The 24,801-nt window shown below is 40.0% G+C and overlaps 2 protein-coding genes across 8 annotated transcripts in view; one reads left to right on the forward strand and one right to left on the reverse strand.

Moving 5' to 3' along the window:
• wrnip1 (WRN helicase interacting protein 1) lies at positions 1 to 8,867 on the reverse strand. The gene is made up of 7 exons (XM_030403241.1): positions 8,196 to 8,867; positions 6,473 to 6,667; positions 5,262 to 5,500; positions 3,663 to 3,877; positions 1,943 to 2,098; positions 799 to 878; positions 1 to 683 (listed from the first exon to the last, which is right to left on the reverse strand). The coding sequence occupies exons 1-7, from the start codon at positions 8,835 to 8,837 to the stop codon at positions 381 to 383; spliced, it is 1,830 nt and encodes a 609-aa protein (XP_030259101.1). The 5' UTR covers positions 8,838 to 8,867; the 3' UTR covers positions 1 to 380.
• Positions 8,831 to 24,801, forward strand: part of mylk4a (myosin light chain kinase family, member 4a) — a 23,466-nt gene continuing 7,495 nt past the window's right edge. For 2 of the 7 annotated variants that reach the window (XM_030403235.1, XM_030403236.1), the window contains exons 1-3: positions 19,540 to 20,375; positions 23,628 to 23,765; positions 24,641 to 24,737. In XM_030403235.1, the coding sequence (XP_030259095.1) occupies positions 19,845 to 20,375; positions 23,628 to 23,765; positions 24,641 to 24,737 (766 nt within the window). In that variant the 5' untranslated portion in view covers positions 19,540 to 19,844. Of the gene's footprint in view, positions 9,158 to 10,269; positions 10,506 to 11,896; positions 12,072 to 19,538; positions 20,376 to 23,627; positions 23,829 to 24,640; positions 24,738 to 24,801 lie in introns of those variants that run through there. The other 5 variants (XM_030403240.1, XM_030403239.1, XM_030403234.1 and 2 more) reach the window with 5 other exon arrangements.

Raw genomic sequence — 24,801 nt, forward strand, 5'->3', positions numbered from 1 at the left:
TTAATTTCATAATTGTCTTGTATTTTATCAAAATATATACAGATTATAACATTTTAATCAGTTTAAACAACGTTTTAAAATGTAACAAAGACAGGACAAAGACAAATGTAAGTGTTTAACATGGTAAACATGGTAAAGTATCGGTAAATACAGAGGCAGAATGACTTTAATATGAACATATCTTTAGGTAAATTAACTGTATATGGTTTGTGTATCCTAAAAAACAACAGACTAAAGTAAAATTGTTGATAAATTTGAACATATCATGATGATTAACTGATTGACCACGTGTAAGTTGCATTTTATCCCAGGAACTCATCATTCACCACAAATGCTTTCATCCAACTGGTTTGGTTTTTAACCTACTTCAGCGAGCTGTGTCAGTCATTACAGTAGATCATCATGGTTCTGAAGGTGTCCAAGGTGAAAAAGTCGATTCCCTGCAGCTCCTCTGGTAAGTATTGCTGCTCTACAGGGCCGTTGAAGGCTGGGTTGTATTTGTAGCCCTTAGCGTAGCCGAGTTGTTTCATCAGCCGAGTGGGGGCGTTGCGAAGGTGCAGAGGGACAGAAGGAAGGGGTCCTTTGTGGTTCCTCAAACTGGCCTTTACGTTAGCATATGCTTTGTAGATGGCCACAGATTTGGGTGCTCGTGCCAGATAGACCGCGCACTGAGCCAGGATCACCTTTCAGGCAGCGAGGTTAAAGAAAGGAGGGCAACAGAGGTGAGGATACAGCTATTGCAAGACTGACTGAAAGTTAGGTTGTCCAAACCATCACTGATTGGTCGGGTAAGCCTACCTCACACTCAGGCATGCCGATGAAGTGACAGGCTTGGAAGGCGGACACAGCCTGAGGAAGAGCAGAGGGATCTGCCATACCTGAGAGACACATGAGACAAAACAGGGAGGCCAGTCTAACTCAAGAGTAAGCCCACCACAACTTCACCAATTAAGGCTGTCGCTATTTTGTTTTTTTGTAGCAAGACAGTCACACCTCTATCCTGATTGATGGTTGCTAAAAGAAGCCATGATGTACAAAGTGAACATCATGCTGTGTTGAAGAAGATTTGAAACTAGCGATTGAGACTGTAAACACATCAGGAAACGTTTTACTGAGGTAATAAATCAGGTGAGAAGCAGGCTTGTCTCGACTTCTTTTGGCAGCGAGTGGAGTTGCCCCCTGCTGGCCATCAGAAAGAAATGCAGGTTCAAGACACTTCAGCGTTGGCTTTACTTTTCAGACCTGGAAACTGTCCATATTTGATTTAATTCAGTAAAATAAACGTTTTCTTGCTCAAAATCTTCTCTTTTTCATTTCTATGTCTCCATTTCAGCTAAATTAGTATCTCTATTTTCTTTAATGAAAGAGTACAGGCAGTCCTTGGTCCCAACATTTGTTCCCATGTAATGGTTTTAGACATTTCAATAAGCTCCAGTTCACTCAGGAAATATTTGAATTCGCCAGATTCAACAGGCTATTTAAAGAAAGTGAATCTTTTATCAGTCGCAACAGTACAATCCTGCATTGAGAGAGAAAAGTGCTGTACACTAATCAACTATACTATTACAACTACTGCTACTAGTACATGTATCTGTACAATCTCTTACTTTTCAAAACATTGCTAAAAAATGTTTTATAGTAAATTAGAAACCAAAAAAATAAATAAAGCGTAATGAATAACTGTAACAAATCTATTTTACACTTCATGAATCTACATGAAACTACTGTCTGACAATAACATAATCATAAAAATAAATTGATAAAACAACAGAAAGAATCAAAGAGCTAAATAAAACCGTAAAAAAAAAAATAAATAAAAAAAATATTAAAGTTAAGAAACCAATCACAAAATACTTTGGCATTAAAATAAGCTTAAAAAGCCAGCGGCCACCTTTAGTCTTGAGCTGGGATTTAGTAGTAATCTAGTAATCATTTCACTCACCCACATCCTCGCTGGCAAAGCGGACCAATCTGCGAGCCACATAGAGAGGATCCTCGCCGCCTTCCAGCATGCGGCCGAGCCAATACAGAGACGCATTCTCATCCGAGCCTCTCATCGACTTATGCAATGCTGAGATACAGTTGTAATGCTCTTCACCTTTGAGTAACACATACAGATATATCAACACATGAAGAAAAGGACACAGCATCTTCACGGGACATCTCATCAACCTGTTTCACATACACACACACACAAAAAATGATCAGGAGCCATAATGAATGGAAGAATACTTTCGCTATTAGGGTCATTAGTCAAGTTGAGGGACAGTTTCATCACACTGTCAAGCAGGGAACAGTAAATCTCCATCTTTTGGGACAGCTGATGTGTTATGTAACAGGACAGAGTGGAGGACTAATGAAGTCCAGGATGAAAGAGTGAGATATCCATGGATTCCTAGGGAGCAGCGGGGAGCAGAAAGTGTCAATAATCTCACTAGCTGAAACTACATTGTGTAGATACTGTAACTAGGGAAAGAGTAAACACATATTTGTATACATTAGCTAGCTATAGCATTAAGATCAAATTGTAGTACTTTGTTTATATGGATAAACAGCATACCAATCTTTAGCAGAGTCATTGTTTTGAATATATTATTTTGTAGGACACTGGAGCTCCACTCAAATGTGTGTAATGTAATACCCCCAGTGTTACACACGCACACGCACACGCACACACACACACACACCCACACACACACACACACACACACCCACACACACACACACACACACACACACACACACACACACAAACAAACAAACACATAGCACTCCTAAGCACTGTGAGCACAGCTATAAACACCCCCAGGTTATATGCATTCATTATCAAGTTTTTTCCCCCTCTTCTCATTCAATGCATGTCATACTCTATGAGAGCCTCGTGACAGAGTGCGATAGTGATCACTGTTTCTGGGAAGTAATATGATATGGCTGCTGAGTTATTCAGATCTCATTTAAAGAGAAGATATTGATGGCAGGTGCTCTGCTGAGTCTACAGAGAGGATCCAACGTTGTGGATTTGTGAATTATTCAGCAATGTGTTAATGTGCAGGAATACTGCCGTGAACTGTCTGCAACTGCCCTTTAACAACCTTGCAAACACACTTCTTCATTTGTTGAAACCACCTTTGTTCTGGGCATACTGTTGCATGAAGCACATTGATCATTTTTGAAATTACAGGCTCAGATATTCACTGAAAGTCATTGTAAAAATGTATTTTGAGGACATCACAGGCTTTCCTGGTGTGAACTGTATCCTGTTGAGACAGCAGAGGGTGAAAGATTCAAGTCTGGTCCACTAGGATATCCTTGACAGGCAATTTTATATGATGGCAAGAGCATATACAAAAATGACATGGTAGAAATGTTACGTACAGTGATGTAGTCACTAAAGATCAACTAGCTTAAAGGTGCCATATGTAAGAACTGATCAACTTCCAAGTTCATATAAGAAACAACTGCAAACATGGCCACTAACTCCTGCTAACTGTAGCTGCTGATAGCTAGTAAGCTTACTTAACCGAGCTAGCGAGTGATCCTATAAAGATTTGAGGTTACTGGTGAATGAAAGGTGCCGTGAAGTGTCGCAGGCCACCTCTCAAACGACTGGGCTTTGCGGTAAAAATCACAACATTTGAAGAAATAAGTACATCTGCGCTTACCAGCTTTATCATAGAGAATGTGGGACCTCTGAAGACCTTCCTTGATGTGCTCCTCCTTCACCAGAATTTCCTGAGATCCATCTAGCTGGTTGGGCCGGGCCGAGCTCACCTGAGCCTGAACAGCCAGCTGCAGACTGTTGAGGCCTGTTCTTGCGTCACCATCACAAAGGAAGGCAATGGTGTCCAGAGCTTTTTGTTCGATGAAAATCTTTGGCCTACAGAAAACATGTATCACATATACTGTATCACTGTCCAACCTATAGTGTTTTTTTTAAAGAAGGTAATACATAAGAAATGATGAATGAGTATTGATAGGATGTAATTCATCACAATTGTTAAGGCTCAGTGTTTGAACATATTTAATTAGTCTGTCAAAAGGTCAGAGCAGCACAAGATACATTTAAGGATGCAAACTCAGACAACTAGGATTACTAGAAATCCAAAATATCTGACATCCTTGCCAGTCTTCTTTATCAACCTCTTCTCAACTGTCCTTGCTGACAAGCCCTCCGTAGGGTGCCACTGTTTTTGGCTCCTCAGAAAACCCGAGCAGCTCAAATGGTGACAAAATGACAGCTATTTCAAGTACGTACTGAAAGCATCTTCAATATCCCTGGTGCCTGCTAAGACTGCAACAATATCTAATCTGCTCTGCCGACCTGCAAAATAATACCTTTTTTTACACGCACAGCAAAAAACAAACAAAACACAATATTAGTCGTAGGAAAAGAGAACGAGACAACCGTTTTTCCCAGTTTAAAAAAATATGTATACTTGTAAATAATATCAACTTAGTTTTAACTTTATTTACCTAATAGATCTGTAACTAATGCAGTCAAATCCTATAGGTTCTTGTTGCTGTTTGAGAAAGGTGATGATTCAACCTTGTGGTCATTTGGGAGGCTTTAGTTGGTGCTGTTGAAGTATGCTGTGTAATACAGTGAAATGTTTCTGTTATTTACCCTACCCTGACTGACTGAAATAGCTACATACTTAAGAAGTTTTGATTCTATTGTATTGTATAACAAAAGTCTCTCATATCACTCTGGTACAATAATCATGTACAGCAAAATGATTCTGGATAATGTAGGAATGATGACTCATTTTCTCAGGCAAGTTGCTTACGCTCTTTAATCCATTCCTCTGAAATTAACCTGCTCCTGAGTAGGGTGAGCTCTGTAGCAGAGTTACCATAGTGATTCAGCCCAGATAAAAGCGAGCCAGCTTCATTGTGTTTTAAACCCCAAGTTAGATGGCTTACCGTTTAATCTCGCTACGTGTTCCAGTGCATCCCAAACAAACATCTGAAAAATATTTGATCATATCTCTGTTCATCATCACATACCGTCCGCAGCCAGCAGTTAACAGCTGTCTCGCTGTCTACCACTCATATGCCAACTCTTTCTGTCATCATATCAGACCAGGCCAGAGCTGAGGGGATTGCTGTGGCTCCGACAACTACTACCTCCCATCCTGTATATTATCTAACCCACTTAAGCCAGGAACAGAAGAAGAGACCAGGCCTCCCACTCAAACCAGAGGATTTTGAGATACAGGGTGACACACGGTCGTGATGAGTGACCACATGGGAGCACTTACTCGTGTTCATCTGACTGGTCTTGATCTTTGGAATTCGCTGCATCTCGTTCCAGGACTCTGATCCCCAGTGTGGCGACAGCCCTGTCCAAGATTGAAGCCATTGCCTCCACCGAGAGCTTCTCCAGAACCAGCACCCTGCATCTGCTCAGCAGGGCAGCATTCACCTGGAAGGACGGATTTTCTGTGGTTGCTCCGATCAAAGTTACTGTCCCGCACTCCACGTGAGGAAGGAAGGTGTCCTACAGATATACACACATATTGGAGAGAGTAAAGAGAACATGGGAGGAAAAGAAGTGAAGATAATGGCCATCTCTCAGAGGACAAGATATCAAGAGTAAGTGTTTGACTACTGTAATGCTTCTTTAGTTTATGTGCCTACTAGGATCATAAGACAAAGTAACTGCTGACATTGGCATTACTCAGCTATGTCCTTCATGCTTTGATTCTTAGGAGCTCATTAAGCCTGACTGGGCTTCATTGCAAGCTGCTGTAGGGATTTAGTCTTGTAGCAAAAGTGTAGCCCAAATCTCACAGATTCCTTCCTCAATTCAAAATTCAAAAACAATAATTGCTACTCATGATTACTGTTCAAAATGTAAATAAAAAAGAGGCTTATCTGCACAGTGCAGTGTTAAAAGCACACATAAAGTCTTTTTCTTCTTCTACTGAGTCCAATACAAAAAGAAGAAAACCAAAGGAGCTGGTAGGTTTTCAAAAGGATAAACTCAGTGTTTATTTCGAGTGAGCAAAGTCTCGTAAAAGGCTGCTGGACCGACTGTGATACGAGCTTACTCTTGTAGAGAAATAGTAACTGTGGTTTGGCAAGGGGAACAGTGTCATAAAAAGGGATAATATAAAAAGCCCAGCATGTAATCTCTAAACTTGTTTTCCTTTTTTCAACTTTGGACAGAACCAGGCTAGCTGTTTTCCCTTGTTTACAGTCTTTATGCTAAGCTACCTTAACGATCTCCGGTCTGTAGCTACAGATATAACTGACAGACTTGAGAGTGGTGCGTATCGTCTTCTCTAAATCACAGCAGAAAAGCAAACAAGCATATTTCCCAATACAAACAGTAGCTTGATAAACTGCATTATTAAATACCAGTCTTGTCAGTCGGCCTCAGTAATTATATTAAACCCTGTCTGGATTTTGGAGTTGAAACTTACAGTACAAATACTGATCACAGAATCTTTCTGGCTTAATACTCCACCTGTTGGGATTTGTTGAAGCGATGTATTTCATCAATGAACAGGATGGTCTTCCTCTTGCAAAGTCGGAGCTCATTCTGCGCCTGCTTGATCACCTCTCTGACGTCACTGGTGGACGCGCTGGTGGCAGACAAAGTGACAAAACGAGCTGTTCCCTTCTTTTTACTGCCACTGGAAATTATGTGAGCTAGAGTGGTCTGAAAGACAACACGGAAAAAATTCTCTACTTAACAAGGTTGGTTTATGTTAACAATTAATACCACCTGCTGAATATCGAATCCTTAATCTCCAGTTTTTGATCATTTCATTCAATTATCAGTCATATAAGGCATCTTTGTTTGACAGCATCGTGAATCTAATCTTCATTGTAAATCCCTATAACAAGCCCTAAACATAAACCTGACCGCTGTAAGACAACCGACAGAGGCAGTTAAAGAAGACAAGTGTCCCTAAAGCATGTTGACAAAGTCTAAGTATGGCGAGCTGCTGTCTGACAATCCACACTCATGGCATGCCATACCTAGGAAGCGATTAACATGCGGTATTCAGGTCAGACAAACAAATGTTGAAGCATCAACCTGGCAGCCTGAGACGTGATGACTTATTGAATCCACATGCTTTAAAAGCTTCGCAATGTTCAATGGAGCAATAATAATGTATGCAAAGTGAAGCTGGAGTATCTTTTAGTTAAAGAATAAAACATAAAATAAAAAGCAATGTCAGTAAGGTTTGTTAATTATTGTCAGATATTGTTTATGGAAAGATTGCTTTTCAGTTTTTTTTTTCTTGATTTTTCTACCTGTTGTTACCACAGTTTTTAATCATTAATTAGTCAATTAAGTAATTTCTAATGTACAACATTCACAGATCCAGCTTTGCTTTTGTCAGTTTTAAAGAACTGTAAATTGAAAATCAATGTTTAACTGCAAAACTTCCTACTTATCCTACAAAATATAATTACATTGGAGGAATAATGGCGGGGAAATTTGTTTATGTAAATATTCTGTGTATATAAGAATGTTAGATGATATATCTACATCATACTTTTTTACTCCCTAATATCTCTAACAGCATCTGCCTCAATAATCCAGTATGGGTTCGGCTCTATTAATTAATACATAACTGAAAAATTATCATTTTCAGTTGGTCAGTTAATAAAAAAAGAAATAAAAAAAACCCCACTGATTAACTGACAGTCAAAATAATCTTAGTGGCATCCATATAGCTAAATCCCATCCACTCATAAATAAATAAATACATAAATAAATGGGTGATCACTCTAATTGGGTGTTTGGACTTCTTTTGGACGTGCAGAGACTTTTTCACTTTCATGCGCCGCTGTGGAAAGTTTCTCTGCGCTAACCTTAAATCTAACTATAGAAGCTTATTGACTTAAAGAACTGATGTTGAAGCTTCATTGCAAAAACTTCAAGTACTGAGACTTGACTTCTTAAAGAATAAGGAGACAAACAATGGGCAATAACCCCTTTAAAAACTGCTGAAACCTCTGCATGAACTTGTTCATATAAGTCTAAATGTTAGATTACCTTTTACATTTTTATTGATTGGGTTTTTAATGATGAATGATAAATGGGAAGGGCAACTTCTTTTCCCTTAAACTCGAGGGACAGCTGTATAACGTCATGATTTACATATGAAACAGAACACAGATTAAATCAGGGACAAGAGGATGCTGTATTATTATGGATGACGTCACCGGCCCACCTTCCCGCATCCCGGCGGCCCCCACAGGATCAGGGACGGTATTTCCTGGGTGTCCAGGAGGGACCGCAGAAGTGTGTGCTGACCCACAACTTTATTTTGACCGAAGTATTCCTCCAGCGTGTTTGGTCTCAGTATCTCCGCCAGAGGCTTGTTTATCGTCAGCAGTGTCCGTGCAGATAAACCTTTGGATGACTTCAAAGTCTGTTGGTCTGATCCAGAGGCCTGGCTCTCTGGACCTGCTGGTCCCGGTTCCGCCTCGCTCGGCACATTGCGTTTTAATCCCTTACTGGCAGCTGTTTGTTTACCTGAACTTGACCCACTCCACTCGCTTTGAGCTGAAACTTTGCTCTTGTTGGGCTGAAAAAACGAAAGTACCGCGGATGATGGTGTGCCAGCCATGGAGGAGGTGGAGCTGGCCACAGGTCTGTTGACAGTGGCAGTTGGTGTTACAGCCTCCCCACTAATGCGAGATTTCTTCGGAGGAGGTTCGCTTTCGTCTTTTGCCGACAGGCTGCTGCCGTCGGTATCCGTCTTCTGCAGACACACGTCGAGGTGTCCGTTGATTGTGGCGGCCTTAAAGTCTTTAAAACAAACCGGACATTGCACCGAGTCCGGTGCCGTGGGTGTCATCTCGTTCGCCATGTTGATTCCCGCGAAACGGTTTGACCTTTCATCACGTGACCAAACATTGCTTTAAGGCGAACCGTTAGCTTTTTTTTTTTTGCCTTAAAGTTATGCCAAGGTCTCTCTTTCCCGTTTTACTAGCTAAATGTTAAGTTTAGTCCAAAATTATATCAGTAAATTAAAGCTTTTTAGTGGACTTCCTGTCATGTCACCGTCTGTGTGCGTTCAGGTGCTGCTGGGACGGTCCGACATAAGGATGTTTGTGGTTCAGCTCTGGTTTTCAGGGCAAGGCTACATAAGGATGGACACTCTGAAATATAACTTGGTTCTGTTTTAGGGTAAGCTGTTGGAATGGTAAATTTGGCTTAAGTGTGACTCTAAAAGTATTATCCAAACTTGAATGGGGGTTAAATGGAAGTGGTTTTGTCTTATAGTACGTGAATGCATCAAGTCTGTAAACAGTTCCTCTCGAGTATGGAGGAAACGAGACTACATTGACAAAAATCCGAATTTAAAGCAATCATTTTATTGTAATCATGTCTTCTCTCTACTTTCTAATCATATCTTATTTGTACTACATATCTCAGGTTATATTCTATTTATGCATATTCATTTTTCAGTATATGCACATATGTACATGTATGCATACAGTACATCCTCCATATGTGCACTGTGCAACTATCCTGTGCAATTCCTGTTTGCTTCCTGTGCAAACTAATGTCTCTTTGCAATTATCATATTTTTTAGCAGTCTATATCACTACACACCATATGTGTATTAAATGTATGGGTGCAATTATGCTTTGTAATTGTCCCTCTTGGTCAATTGTATGTAGAAGGTGAATAGAGTGTATAGTCATTTTTTTTAAAATCAACATAAGTATTTTGTTGTTTTTTGTTTTCCTTCCATTATTTTAACGTGTATTTCTAATCCGTCTTGCTTTTGTCCTGTTTCAGTTTCTTTATTTATCTATCAATCAAACACTGCTGTAAGTCCTTTCCTGAAGATAGCCATGGGTCAAAATCTAGTTTTGAGACATTAATACATTTGTTAAAAATTTCAATTTACTACACAGAAAATCTGGAAGAAGGTAAAATTATGGCATAATACTGTACACATTACACTGACAATAAGAGGAAAGAGGGCAATAGACAAGAAGGTTAAATTCATCTTAGGTATTTGAACAAAAATGGGATTTACATGACCTCAAAATGGATAATTAAATTAGAAAATAAGAACACATACAGCCCCTTGCTTTATTTTAACACCAACGGTCTCTGGCTAAATGTCTGTTATAGTCACTTGATGACCATGCCAGACCGTCGTTGTTCTCCATAATACAGTGAACAAACAATGTAATTGCATTTTAAGTGTTTTTTAACATAAAACTGAACAAATTTTATCCTGCTATTTGTTACTTTACTGCTGCCTTTTTCTGTCTCTCTCTCAGATAAAAGACCCGGTCAAAAAAAAACACACCAGAGAGGTCAACAAGGCCAGGAAGACGGAGAGATCGCTCAGAAGGAAAGGGCTGGCAGCCAAGTGTCCCCCTCAGGGAGAATAGCCAAGCTGAAGTCAGTGCATAAGTGTGCCAACAGCCGAAACATGATCAAGCTGGCCTTATTCCCCTACTTGGAGAATGTGAGAACCATGCGTTGCTTCTGGGAGATGAAGTTTGAACTACAGGTATCTATGTGTACAGCTCATGACATCTATATTTTGTCATTTTAAGTCTGCAGAAGCACCAGAAGAGGGTGGTAAAAGTCACATTTTTAAATAACAGGAATACTGTAACAATTATCTTTCAGAAGAAGCTACACTGATGCAGCTTTCGTTTTGTAACAAGATTTTACCCTGACCATCAAAACAAACAACATGATATTTACTTCATATAAAGTTGCAAAATATGACACCATGACGTCGATCGTCCATTCAGAACATCACATTAGTGCCAAAGGTTAAATGCAATTTATAGCTTTGAATTTGTACAATTTTATTTATGGTGTCCAGCCAAGCGGTAGTGCCAAAAATAGTGTAAAGCATGTAGTCTGGGATTCAATTATGTTGCAGTTGTAACTCAAGTAGCTTGTTATAAAGCAAACTGAGACATTGTGAGTAATCAAACTCCAGTTTTGCTTTTTTTTTTTTTTTCTCCATGGCAGCCAAGACATTCATTTGAGCAGTGAGACCGCAGCGCCTATCCAGAAGTGAACTCATTATTGTATTTGGCAGAGCTGCTGGTGAAGCCAGAAGAAGCCTGGAGAGATTTCCAGACATGCTGTACATAGCTCTGATTGGCCACTGTCTGCCAGATGATACTTACTTGGCCATGTTGCTTTCACACCCAAAGTGCCATTGTTGCACATTTATGGATTATAGGGTTTAGTGAGAAATTCCATAGAGACACCATCGATCATTTATTAAATAATCTATGCATTAATCCTTAATTTGGGTTGGAATTTATGAGCCTGGATCTATTTGTATTGACACAACATGCTATAATTTAGGATTCAAAATGTATAAGTTAATGCAAAATCGGCTCTGTGGAGAACGTTGAGTGAAAGCACCCATGTGATAGTCAGTGTGACATTTGGAGCAGTAATCCAATAGCACAGGCTATTTATTTAGACCACATCCAAGAGTCCGTGTTGACAGGAGGACCAAATCCCCTGTCAAAATTCTCTCATTTTTCATTGCCAGTACTTAGCTGAAGAATAATTATGCCTTTGTGGGACTGTCTCTCATAGTTTATTCAGAGGAAAGGGAATAAAAGTCCAACTTTCTGGTGACGATGGACAGATTAAATAAAGAGAGAGAGAGAGAGCTTGTATCACAGACACCCTTTGCTGGCACCTGTCACTCTTTTGTCATGAGGACAAACTGTGCGTCCTTCGGATCTAAGTGCTGATGGGAGCGGGGCGTTTACTGAATTAATAGAGCCTGTTGAGGATAGTGTAGCATTAATGTTTAGGGCGGTCCGTAACCCGGGAAGGAACTGTCATCTCCTCTGACTCACCACTTGAGACTGTTCTTCTTAAGCTCCGAGAGGTCCTTTGTAGTTAAAGATAGGAAAAGAGAAGCTATAGGAGACGCATGAAGAGTAGAGTTAAAGCCATGGAGAAGTTTGTCACAGGCTGGGACATTTGGCTGGTCAACAGCATGTGTCTGGTTGCCTCCTACCTCTGGCACAAGCTGTGTGATTTACTCTGCTATAGGAGGAGGCACCGAGCATCTACTGCACCTGCCATTCAGGTATATACAAGGCTGTTTGACTTGTTGAATAATACTTAAATATCAGTTGAGGAACATTGATGCATTTTTGTTTTCTGAAAGGAACATAACTAGAAGACTAACCTTGTCGCAATGGTAGTTGGCGGTTTCGTAAAGCTATCACTTTCTAATACCATGTATGGATCAAGAATTTCCCCAAAACTGTATTTCATGTTGTAGTTGTGTAGTGTGTCTTTGTGTAATTGTTTTAATGAACTGCTAGATAAGCTAAAGATATTTTAAATTAATTTTTTCAATTTAAGTTGAAATGGCTGTCTTCAGGAGGCCACGTCTACCATGGCCACGCTGTTGCAAAAGTTAACGTTTTTAGCAGAAAAACGTGTTTGGGTCATGTTAACACATAATTATTTTAAATATGTAAGTAAATAAGATGAAATACCCACAATCGGTTGATCATGAATAACTTTAATTAATTTTTTGAGGACTTTTCATCCATCCAACTAACCCAGGTGAGAAAGGAGGTTCAGGAGCAGTGATGCCTTACGTTGAATTATTTAATGAAGCTCGATCGGGAAGAACATAACATAACATTACGTGTATTGTGTTGCCAGTTCTGAAGGGCTTCCAGATCTGTGATTATTTAGCCCGCAGTGAAATACTCTGTGTAAACATGCTTATCTAAGTCACATTGTAATTGATGGAATAATATGGATTTTGGTCTATTGTGGAGCCTGCGCATCTTTCAAATGAGTTATAGTGAAGGAACAGAATCACAGAATCACAGAATCACAGAATTGTGAATTGAGATAATGGTGAATATCTTCATGTGAATGATTTGGAAAAGCTGTCTAGCTTGCTGATGTACAGATCTATACTGGTTTCCTTATTTATTTTAAATTGCACCAATGCTGAAAGCCTGAGTTGCACATTGTCCCCTCCCCCCAAAGGAGATATTTATCCTTTTGTATGTGCAAGTAAACCTTAAGATCTATGATTACTCATTTAACATTCTTTGATCGATTGTTTTTCACTGTGATGCAATGAAAATATTTGTTTTCTAACAACATTTAAGGTTAGAGGGATTCCAGTATCTTTGAGTGCAAGTGTTTTTCATTTTAATATTGATGATTATCTGGAATATATTATGTTGGACAGGATAGTTATAACATGAAATGTTCACATCAGGGGCTCGCTTTGCTGATTTTCTGAAACAATTGATGAATGGTTGTGTGATTGCTTGGTGGTGGCCTCTAAAGCCCTGATCAGTTACTAAAATCATAGATCCTGTTAACATTTTTAGACGGTCTTCAGAGGCGATGGCAGCACCAGCTGTCTGGACCTCCATCCTTTAATAACCCCCCTTACTTGATAATCTCGCTATCCTCACAGGAATTTTCCATTAAGCTGGACAAATAGTCATTACACAAAGTGTTTACTGACACATTGTTTTGTTTCCTGCTTTTCTTTCCTGTACTGCACATCATTTGCCCTGTTTTCACCTCTCGGTTTACGTTCAGAGAAGCAAGCAATCAGTGAGTTACAGTAATGGACACCGGAGACAGCAATGCTCTTGCTCCCACTTTATTTGTTCTGTTTCTTTTCATGACATGTTATTCTTAGTTTTCCCCGTTGGCCCTAACATGATTTATAACTGATCCACGAAAACACCCGGAATTCTGTGGGTAACATCCAGCTCACGAGTTCTATCATACACACTGAAACACATGCCGGCAGGGAGCAGAGGCATGGTGCTGTTGTGTTGTGTGGCATCATATTTCATGTAGGGTCGACTCTCAGCCACTACTTATGAGAGGGACATGATGAAAGTGGGCTTCCTCTTTAATCGTAGTGTAATTATTACTTTAACCTCAACAAACAAGCATGTACCACAGATGCTCTGTCGTGTGTGTTTATTTGTAACCTCAATTAGTCCATTCTTTACTAATTTTATATGATACTTAAACATATAATGATTGGATATTTTTATTTAATGCACATGTTACTTTGTACATATTTTACTCTTGTCTCTTGTCCGCATATATGTTCACTTACTGCAAAGTTTTGTTGTCTGCAAAGCATTTATTTGTGCATCATCTGGGCAATTGAAGTGCTCGCTGCTGCACTCGCTTCTCCTATGTTGTTCTCCGGCTAAATGCCATGTTTAATTGAATCAGTCTACTCAACATATGGTGGGGTAATCCCTTCAGCGGCAATGTCATGAATGAAAGGCGAGACGGGTAATTATGATGCATGTGCGCTTTGCAATGTTATGGATAGCAGCAGGGAGGATAAAACTTGAGATAGGGGGTTTTGTTGGTGTTTATGAGCGCAGAGGTATAGTGAGCTCTAGTGGTGGAGCCTGACAGGCACACTGCACTGTTTCAAGGTGGAGAAGCAAGGCTCGGAAATCCTGCTGTTGCTGCCATCTAGTGACTAAAAATTTCCACTTTGCCCTGATGGCTATGTGGGAAAAGCAACCGACCTGAAGCCAATATTTAGCATTCGATTGCGCTTTGATATTTCATGCTCACTGTTATTTCTGTTTGTCTGATATAACCACTAGAAAGTCACATCACAGAGCACTAATTCATACTGATACGTTTATGTTAGTAATGAACTTTATTTGAAAAGCGCTTTCGACACAAAACAAGTGATTTACAGAGCAAGATAAAACGGTACACCAATGCAAAAACAAAAACAACACAAACATCGAGATGAAAACAACACATCGATAAAAACACACACATTTATATATATATATATATATATATATATATATATATATATATATATATATATATATATATATATATATATATATATATATATATATATATATATATAAACACACATATGCAGTACATATCTTTATAAATACACACATGCTGTCGTTATCCTTAATGCCGTGACAGTTTCCCTCAGAGACAGGCCGAAGTGCCCGCCCTCTCGTGTTTCCATTCCTCTCTTGGCATTTTGGAGATACACACTGACATTTACTGTAGTAGATCCACCAGTATGTGACTAAGCTTTCTTTGCATTCTGACATTGACCTCTAATACCCTTTATGACATCGCCAATGTATAGCGCTTCTTACATTTCAATACTGATAATAATAGTGCATCTCGGAATACCTTACTCAAGTTAAGGCACTGCGCTTGACTCAGAGTTTTTCTCAAATACAAGGAAGATTATCTGTACTGGATAGAAATAGAAGTACTATGGTAGTTTGAAATGATTGGGAGCGGCTCTTTCTTACTGTTTTTCGAAGCATTTTAAAGCAAAAAGAAGAGCATAACATAACAATGTCATGTGCTGAAAACATGTATGTAACGCTGTGATCCCACCCTCTCACTGAAGTTACGTAATGCAGAAACAAGTGATGGGGGGCTGAGTGGCTGAGACAGAGACACCATTCACCCTGTTACAAGACACTGTACCATCAACATGATTTTGAAGCTGTTATTTTAAGGTAGAAAAGTTACATAATCTTGCATTAATATGAAAAACTTAATTTTTAGCTGCATTTCTTAGTCCGCTGTGGTGGTAAACTGAGTACGACTGGCAATTTAAACATGTTAAATAGGGCAATGAGAAGTTGTTATATAACTCTTTTACAGTTACCAGAGATCTTATCAAGAAAATTATTTAATCTGTAATGAAAATTAGGGCTGCACAAAATATGATCAGAATTGTAAAACAAGTGCAATATCCAGATCTCAGAATCTGGGATTGTTGGATAAAGCATTGTAATGTAGTGCTCCTGAGACCCCCCGGACTGAAAATCATGTTCTCCACATGTAAGAAAACATATATTTTTTAAGTACAGACCCCAGCAAATGTCACTTGATCTGATTTTAATGTGGTATTTTCAATCATGAATCATATCGCAATTGTCAAAATAATCACAATATGACATTAATTAAAAGCATTCATGAAGGTGATCCTGAAATGCAGTCCTTACTTCTCTGTTGTACATGTGTCTCTTAATTTGGTTTAAGTCTAGATGTCTAGCTCAAGAGTAGCTACATATCTTCGTTTGCAAACATTGTAGTGAACGCCTCCTGCCCTTCCTCTGGTGAGGAAGACTTATCTGTATTAGGAGAAGGAATGTGCTGCAGGATCCCTCCTATTAGGGATATAGACTTTTTCCTTCCTGATTTTGTAGCTAATGAGTTGGGTTTTTCAAGCTCAAAAGATAATGAGTAGAGTGTCACTTCAGGTCTGACATTTGCGCTTGAGTTGAGTTGTTCATCCTTTGCGCAGATTCCACCTGCTGTTCAAAGCAGAAACTCAGTCAGAGACTAATTGGACGAGACGCGTACAGTTTCACATAATGAAGCCGATTCCCAAAGGCATCAGTCCATATCCTCTGCAGTCTCTTTTGGACAAATTTACACATACACATAAAATGTACACATTTTAAAAGGCAAACACTATGCATATATATACATATATATGGAGACTCAATGAATTTAATCAGCATAATGTAGCTTTTAATGACCTTATATAAACAAAACCAAAAGGTCTCTCAAAGCATGGCAGCAAAATGTGTTTACATGCCAAGAGCAAACATGAGATGATGGGGAAAGAACAGAAGAGACGTCTTAGACATTAGCAAGAGGAGTTAAGTTTCACGGCTGCCACACACATTTAAGCCCACAAGTTTCCGAGAGAAAGTGTAGCCAGAGCTGGCAGGCTCTGTCTGTATGTGTGTGTGTCTGTGTGTGTGGAGACTTGGAGAGGTGACTGGACAGTAGCCACAGCACACAGCCTCAGTGCCTCCCAGGACATTGTGTTCTCCGTTAGGGAGGCGTCGCTCCATTTTTATCAGTTCACCTTGTCCCGTCGCTGGACAAATAGCCTGATAAAGGCCGTGCAACCCCCATTATTTAATTGCGTAACCTCCCACAAGTACTGATTGTTCAGGAAAAGGAGATAAGATCTAAACTTAAACCATGTATGCATTTAAGTGCATTATTTATCTCACAAGAAGTGATATAGAGCAATACCACCTGGCTCAACTTGTTGTTTAAGACTTCAAACAATTGTTTGCATGCATAAACATGTGCCAAAGGATTCCATTTATTTGGCCACAGCCTTATCTTATCGGGTGCAGCGCAAATGTCAAATATTATCTGGTGCCTGCTCCACAGATGTTGCCCTTCTTCTCAGTCTGTCATTGTAGAATATCTTCTGGTGACGTTTTTTTCCCACTGAACTTTGACATTACATAGACAAAGCAATTCATCAAGATTAATAAATAGTTGGCAGATACACAAAAAATAATTATTTGTCCCAGATTAACAGCTAACTCCTGCTAACAATTAGCTCACTTGGCTGTGCAGCTAGCGGTCTGGACTGGGAGCCCTGAGTGTTGTTATGAGAAAGGATGGGCTAGCGTTAGTGGTTAGCATGCTAACTTCTGTAGATATCGCTGCAACATAATACAAAGGCTTTTGTGACATAATGTCCAATCTCTTATTCGTTCAAATTTTGTTAATTTTTTAATGTTTTTAAACTTGAAATCTTTCATCTAGCACCATTAGCATGACTGACAGTTCTATGTACATAGCATGGTGACCTTAAAAGTTTGAAGGGGCTAAGCCCTGAGCTGTATATCAATTTACCTTTAAATTTTTCCACTCTTGATGTCTGTAATTCAGACGGTGTTCAAACTACAAGGTCAGCCAGGACACACACATTCACACAAACATGAAATTATTTGTTTATTATTTGCTTTCTGGACATTCATGCAGTCGGAAATGCCTCCAAACATCCTGATCATTTTGCTGTCACATTAACTAAACAACATTTCAGTCGTGCACCAGTAGACAGGGCAGTGATTTTTCCAGCTGCCAGCAGGCATACTTGCGCTTGGCAACGAAGGCGAGAGAGGACTTGGAGCAGCGATCATGATGCCGTTACTTTCTTTGGCATTAGTTTCACTGTAAAGTGTAAGTGATATACACTCGATATTTGCTTTGTGTCATAAGCCTGAGAGGCCAAAGAGTCTGTTTATATCCCCTTCATGGTTTGCTAACCTTTAATGTGCAGCAAAATAACAGTTTCAAACAGCAGTACCTTCTTGTTGTCTTTTCAAACATACTTTACATTCTACCTGCAGTGCGTGTGGACAAAAATCTCTGTTCCACACACACGGCTGCATAAGAAAGATGACTGTCTGCGCCCCCTCAAATTGACACAACATGCTGCAGATGACCTACGCTGTCTGTCATCTGTTGGCATCCAAGGACAGGTGTGAGCGTCCCTGTCTCTCCCCAAGTGATTGATGGTTGGTTTCGCTCCCATCTGTTTCGACCCCGTCAGAGTCACTTGTTCTTTCCGCTGTGGTTAACTCGCGCAAGCGAGAGAGAGAGAGAGAGATGTAATGTGCAAGCTCATGCGGTGACTTGTCGTGATCTGACAGGTGAAATCCTTCCCTTCCCTCACCTTACCCTGCTCAGCTGCACTTTATCTGCCAGGTTCACATCCCTTCTCGGCTACTGCACCCGTGAGCCCAGATTTTGGCTTGAGTCATCCGAGTGGGGCGAGTTTGGCTGGGGTCACCGTGGCTCAGTTTGCAGCCTGTGTTGTCAAAAGTGTTTCATGGTGGCTTGAACAAAGCTGGATTCCTCCTAAGCTCCGTCATCCATGAATGAATGGGGACAAATTGAGTTTTCAAAGTTTGTGAAGACAAAATTGTCAGGAAATAGCTTGTAGTTCGGTGTTTGCTTAATTTGATATATTTTAATACCCTGTGAGTTGACACGTGACACATGAATAAATCATGCATAGTCTGATATACAGGGAACATAAATTCTGGTCATATTACAAGAACTAAGTTGAAATTGATCCCTTACTCTTTTAAGGGAGGTTATCAGTGGATGTTTGGTCAGTGACTAGGCATCATATAAATCATCTGTGTCAACCTTCTCTCCTTTCAGCAGAAGGGCTAAACATCTTCCTGTGGCTAGGAATCTCAGGCTTCCCCTTTCCCATGACACTAGGTGCAAGTAACCTACTGATATCCAGGAGATCAACGGGGAATTTACATTGCAACATGGTTCTCATTCGTAACTGTACACAGACAAATGCACGTACAGCAGTAGTCCTTTGACTTTAAAAAAAACAAATTAAACCCACCTGTGAGCTGCTTCTCCTTTTTTGGACTCCAGTGCAGTCCACCCAAAGAATGTGGACCAGACGTGTTCATCTGTTACGACGAGTTAATGTCATTGTCATTTGAATAGGAAAATCTGCACAAATGAATGAGCACTGACACACTTACACACCGGAGACGTTCTGTGTACAGTGACCATTTTGACACCTAACAGGCGAGTGACGGTGTTGGGCTTAACACTTAAAGGCTCTCAAATGTCTCATAGCTCCAGAGCAGTGCCAAGCCCCCTCCCCAAACACTTGACCCCTGCTGACGTAGGCCATCCATTTACATTTAGGGACACCGGCTCACTCCATTCTTAATACTATTTCTAGTGTGGAGAGGAGCAGGCACGGGGGGTAACGTGTGAGAAGAAACAAGCTCAGTTTCAGTTGTAGAGGTTTAAAAACATCACCTCCATTGCTGGTGATTGGAGATTTTCAATCCTGAATCACTTCTATTCCATTGTTCCACCTTTGTTGTACCTTTATTAGTTTGCACACCAACGGGGAGCACTGAAGGGTAGAGCTGGCTACGATTTTTGAAAAAGACTTTTTGTCTGTTTCACGGACATTTTCTGTCAGATTTTTGTCTCAAGTTGGTGTCCTAACGTGATTTTTATATCACTGGAAGCCATGAGTTCCTCGGTAAAGAACACAGCAGGAGACGCGAATGGCGCTAACTTTGACCTCATCCAAAATCGGATCGAGACTCTCAGCAGCAAGATGGACAAACTCATCAACATTCAAGAAAAGGTCCTCTACAGGCTAGACGGAATGTCTCATGACATCGACGACATCGAAAAGGATATGGAGACTCTGAAGGTTGATAAGGAGGAGATCCATCTTCCACCCAGGATGATGAACCAGACCCAGGTCGTGGGGCGGGAGGTGAGGGAGATATGCCGGGAGATGAGCACCATAATGTCGGTGGTGAACCAGCGGTCCGAGCAGCAGGCTCAGAAGCTCGAGGGGATGGAGAAACTGGTCCTCAGCATGCAGCAAGTCATCAGCTTCATTGGGGAGACGGTGAAGAGTTCCCGGGTCATCGAGCTGATGTTCAAGGGCCACGCGGCTCGGAAGGGCTCCAAACACAAAGACAGTAGAGGCAAGCAAGCTGTTAAGAGAAAATCATCTTTAGACACAATAAGCAAGAAGCTCGACAAGGTGAGGCGACGATGCTGAAACTCAAAAATATCTTTACCTCAGTTTTTGGAAGTATAATCCAAATTTGGTAGTTGTTTATAGTGATTAAGGTTGTAGTAATGATACACCAATTATCGGATCAAATATTCAGCATTTTTCTGATTACAGAATTTGTGTGGTTTTCTTTTTTTGTTTGATTGCCTATAAAACTAATTGATTTAAAAATACGCTACTATCCTCCCTGAAGAAACCATATTGGTTGATCCTGAGGGTTTAGTATTATACCAGTCCACATTCCAGGTATCACAGTCTACCCATCAGTCTGGACGACTAATCATGTTCTTCTCAGTGTTGCAAAATGCTGACCCTGATTTCTGAGATCTTACAAAGATCTTGTTGGCCTTGGCAGAACATGTGAAAATGATCATAGCAACAAAGATGACCACTCCAGCAGTTCCCCTTGCCTACGAATGTGGCTTGGCTAGTGTTTTAAATTCCCTCATATAATGTGATGGGGTAATAGGTGGTTTCTGGGATTTACGCCTGCCAACTGCTGAATGAAGGTAAAGTAATTAAGAACGCTAATTATATAGTGTTGTGTACGTCACTGTGCAATCAATATATCACCATCACAACCCCAGTTTTAACTCACATATACACATGTTGGATCTCTATTAATGCCAAGTGCGACATGGCCTCCTTGGCATGAGGCCCACTCTGGGACCCCCCCGGCGGGGCACGAGAGGGCCGGTGTGAGGCCAGGGGTGAAATGCGAGTGGCCTGGTTTAGAAATGCTGTTTTTGGATCGAGGGGGCTGTCTTGTTTGTGGTCTAAAAGGGCTTTAACCCCTTCAGCTCATCGGGAGTCAGGTGTCGACAAAAAATTGTGATGAGTCAGTCTTCCTCCCTGTCTTTCCTCAGCAGATTGTTTCTTTCAGTGACTCATTCAAGACACATCAGTGCTCCGTATCTGTTACGGTAGTCTCAATTGTCCAATTCGAGTCTGGGCCAGTAAGGACATGTGTGTTTCCAGTAGTTACCCCTCTGCTGTAAAATGGGTAACAGCGGATGCTGCCTACAGTCTCCGCCATGTGATTCTTTGCAAATTACTTAACTTCCTGCAGCACAAAATAGCTCTTCATATAAAATGTTATTGGCGGTCCTCCTGATAATGCTGTCACAGTACGTTTGATTTAGAGGTTCCAGTAAACGTCTGTATATAACACGGCACGCTGGGTTTCAGGAATTGCTGGTACAACTTCAGAAAAGTAAAAATATATGTATGTAAAAATAATCTCAGCGGGGTTACTGTAGCTCAACAATGCTTTGCACTTGTATGTCAGGATGCGAATCATACATTTATTACTTACCTTAAAATGAAACAGTAATCTCCCAGCTTCTCCTGTTTCCCGATGGTAATATTGTTGGCGCTGTCATAAAGACAACCGGGGTTGTTTTGCTATTTGTCATAGTGGCGACTGCCAGCGTCAGTGGAAACAAAAACATGTTTGTAAGGCTGTCAGCCTGGACTCACCAGTCAGTCTTCAATTTTCCAGATTTTGTAACTGGCTGCAGACAAAATAGGGAACCAATCCAAGCACCGATGGTCTCGTCATTCTGTAGCAGTTACATTGTGCGATCAACATTCACTTTTTGATTATACATTAAAGCATTAATTGCAAGTGTAATGACTTTAGTTTCAACTTTGGTTCGGTGTCACCAAACATTATATATAATTCCTGCCACTAGGGGTCTCTCAGTCAAAACAAACAAGAGATATAAGTAGCGCAGAATCATAGGATCAGTGTTTAGCAACCATTAATGCTAATGAAAATCTGCCACGACACGCATAGAAATATTTTACAGTTGTGTTAAGTCAAACTTCTCTCTCTGACGTATCGTCTGATTTTTTCCCCTGAGGTTGTAGGAACAATATTGAATAAGACACACTGTTGCCTTGAGTAAAATGAGTCACTTAGGGACATCGGCTCACTCCATTTTACACATTATATCTTTAAAAAGCCTTCTTTTTAATTCCTGTGATACTGAAGTCACCTCAAAATCACACCTGATGTGTTTTGTCTTCATTATACAATCATTGGACGGATCATAACCCTGTATAAAGTTCACTAAGTGGTGCTTGGCATTGAAGGCATGCATTGCGCATTCAGACACCCTAAAGCACTTTATCACCACACTCCAATCGCTTGCGTAGCTCCCGAGGTTAGACCCATATCTCTTTTCCAACAAGCTCACCTGAGTGGTTGTGATGTAATGTGACAAGGTTATCACATACTTCATATCACATCACAGTTCAGTATCATAATTGAGATAAATTAAATGATTGGATTCAAGCCAATTTCAAAGTTGGTCTTAATTTTGTGGCTTTTATTATATCCGAATGATTAATGACCGAATACCAATCTGATGGCTTGCTTGTGACTCGCATTTCAGGGGGTTTTTGTGGTCGTCAGAGCACCTGTCAGGTGGCACCCCCGTCTTCCTCCACCTCAAGAGGCGTGAAATATCTTACATGTAATCCCTGTTATTTAGGCCTCTCCACACTTTCCCCCAATCTCCCAATCAGAGTTTCAAACTGCTGTCACTGGGGAAACACTGCACTCGAAATATCCCCCTCGCTGTTTACCACACGCCAGCATCCAGAGAACAAATGTGAGACACCCTCGGGTTCAAGACAGGTTTTTCCATGCTAACCCGATCAGAGAGTGTTTAGTGAGTTTCCTCAGCAGAGAAATTTGAACAACAGCCATACGGTCTCTTGTAATATTTTCCGCTCAGGGTCGGCATTGCATTCCATCGCCGAGTGCTACAAGTGATAAGCTATAAATTCACTGCCCTGCTGCTGTCTATCCATCTGCCATGAATAATCAAAGGCATGCCATTAGACGTGTCAGTCTGTGCATGGAGACGTGCATATGTGCTAATGTGTAAGCTGAAAACAGAGGAAGTCTGCCCTGTATTTTGCCTTTTTTTAAAAAAGTATTTTAACTGTCAGTTCATTGATGTGATTAATGTGTTGTTGTTGTCGTGCTGTGTGTTTTACATGTGACGCTAACTTGATCAAATCAACCTGTTGTTTTCATTTCATTCATGTATTAATTCAATTTTCCATTTCATTTTTAATCTGTCATGTTTTGTGACTTACCTACTGTCTCTCTTTGTGACATTTATTCTTAACATGTGATATTTGATCCATCCTTCAATGTGCAGTCCTTTAACCCTACTAAGTATTGCCATCTTGTCTTTCTACTAGAAACCTACCTCTAATAAAGCCAGTAAAGGGAATCATGGGATAATTCCTGCATGTGAGCCCAGTTCTCCTCAGCCTTCTCACAAGATAAAGCTCCACGGACCAAAGCATTTCCTCGCCTCTCGCAAATGTGGAAACTTTGTACGTTTTTTGTGCTTACAGTCTGTATGTATACAGGAACTTGTCCTTTTTTATTTATATTACGTAAGTATACTTTATGTGCTTTCACATTTCTGGCTTCAGGTTGGCGCCTTTTTCCTCATGTTGCCTCCATAATTTACTTTTGCAATGAGAATCAATTACAAAAACTCTTAATACATCATGGCCCTTAAGCTAAAGATATTATTGTACTGATTTTCCTGATGAGAAATGTGTAACATAGAGCCACGCCAATTTGCAATTTCTAAAGAAAACAACACAATTTTAACTATTGTGTAAATGCTACCAATGTGAACGAGCTAAATAGTGTATTTTAGACAGAATTAGGCAAGCATAAAGTTCTGTACTGCAAAAATGCCACTTGAAAAAAAAAATTGAATGAAATGAAAAAATGAAAACTTTCTCTTTTGTAAAAACTAAAAAAATCTGCCAATGGAACAAGTGCAAATTGTCTACAAACAAATGTTATATACTGTATCTCACTGATATGTTATATGTATTGTGACTGTCTCTTATACTTATTGGAATGAGATATTTTGACTAGAAATTTACCAAATATACATAATTAATAGCTAATTTTGACATGGTGATGTATTGTGATGTCACAAAGTCACAGAATTAATTCTGCAGGAGAGAGGAGCTTCTGTTGGTTCAAACTTTGGATTTTTTAACTTTTCAAGACCTTTGAGATGCACAATCACCCATATAACACACTGAAATTGAGGGGGGTAGCATAATAGGTCTCCTTTAATATAACATTATAACTGCAATAATTTCTTTGAGAATATGAAAATGTAATTATGATATATTCCCCAGATTTCTCTTTACATTGTTTCTTTTTAATTTCCATTTCACAGCTGAAGGACCACAAAGCTAAAGATGGGACAGATAAGCCCTCTTTGAGCCCCAAGGTTCTGAAAACTCAGAAGAAGATGAAGCCACCGGACACCACAGGTGGTTAGATCAATATATAGTGTTTAATGTTACAAAAATGTGTCAGTGCTTGGACTCATGAATT

This window comes from Sparus aurata, chromosome 21 (assembly GCF_900880675.1).
Source record: "Sparus aurata chromosome 21, fSpaAur1.1, whole genome shotgun sequence".
In the NCBI taxonomy this organism is placed as follows: domain Eukaryota; kingdom Metazoa; phylum Chordata; class Actinopteri; order Spariformes; family Sparidae; genus Sparus; species Sparus aurata.

Bases quoted from the DNA above. Each gene is read 5' to 3' on its own strand.
- wrnip1 (XM_030403241.1), bottom strand. From the start codon at position 8,837: ATGGCGAACGAGATGACACCCACGGCACCGGACTCGGTGCAATGTCCG. The intron at 5,501-6,472 runs GTGGAGTATTAA...GTATATCTGTAG, and splicing joins GCTTCAACAAATCCCAACAG to GACACCTTCCTTCCTCACGT. The intron at 684-798 runs GTAGGCTTACCC...GCTGCCTGAAAG, and splicing joins TCGGCATGCCTGAGTGTGAG to GTGATCCTGGCTCAGTGCGC.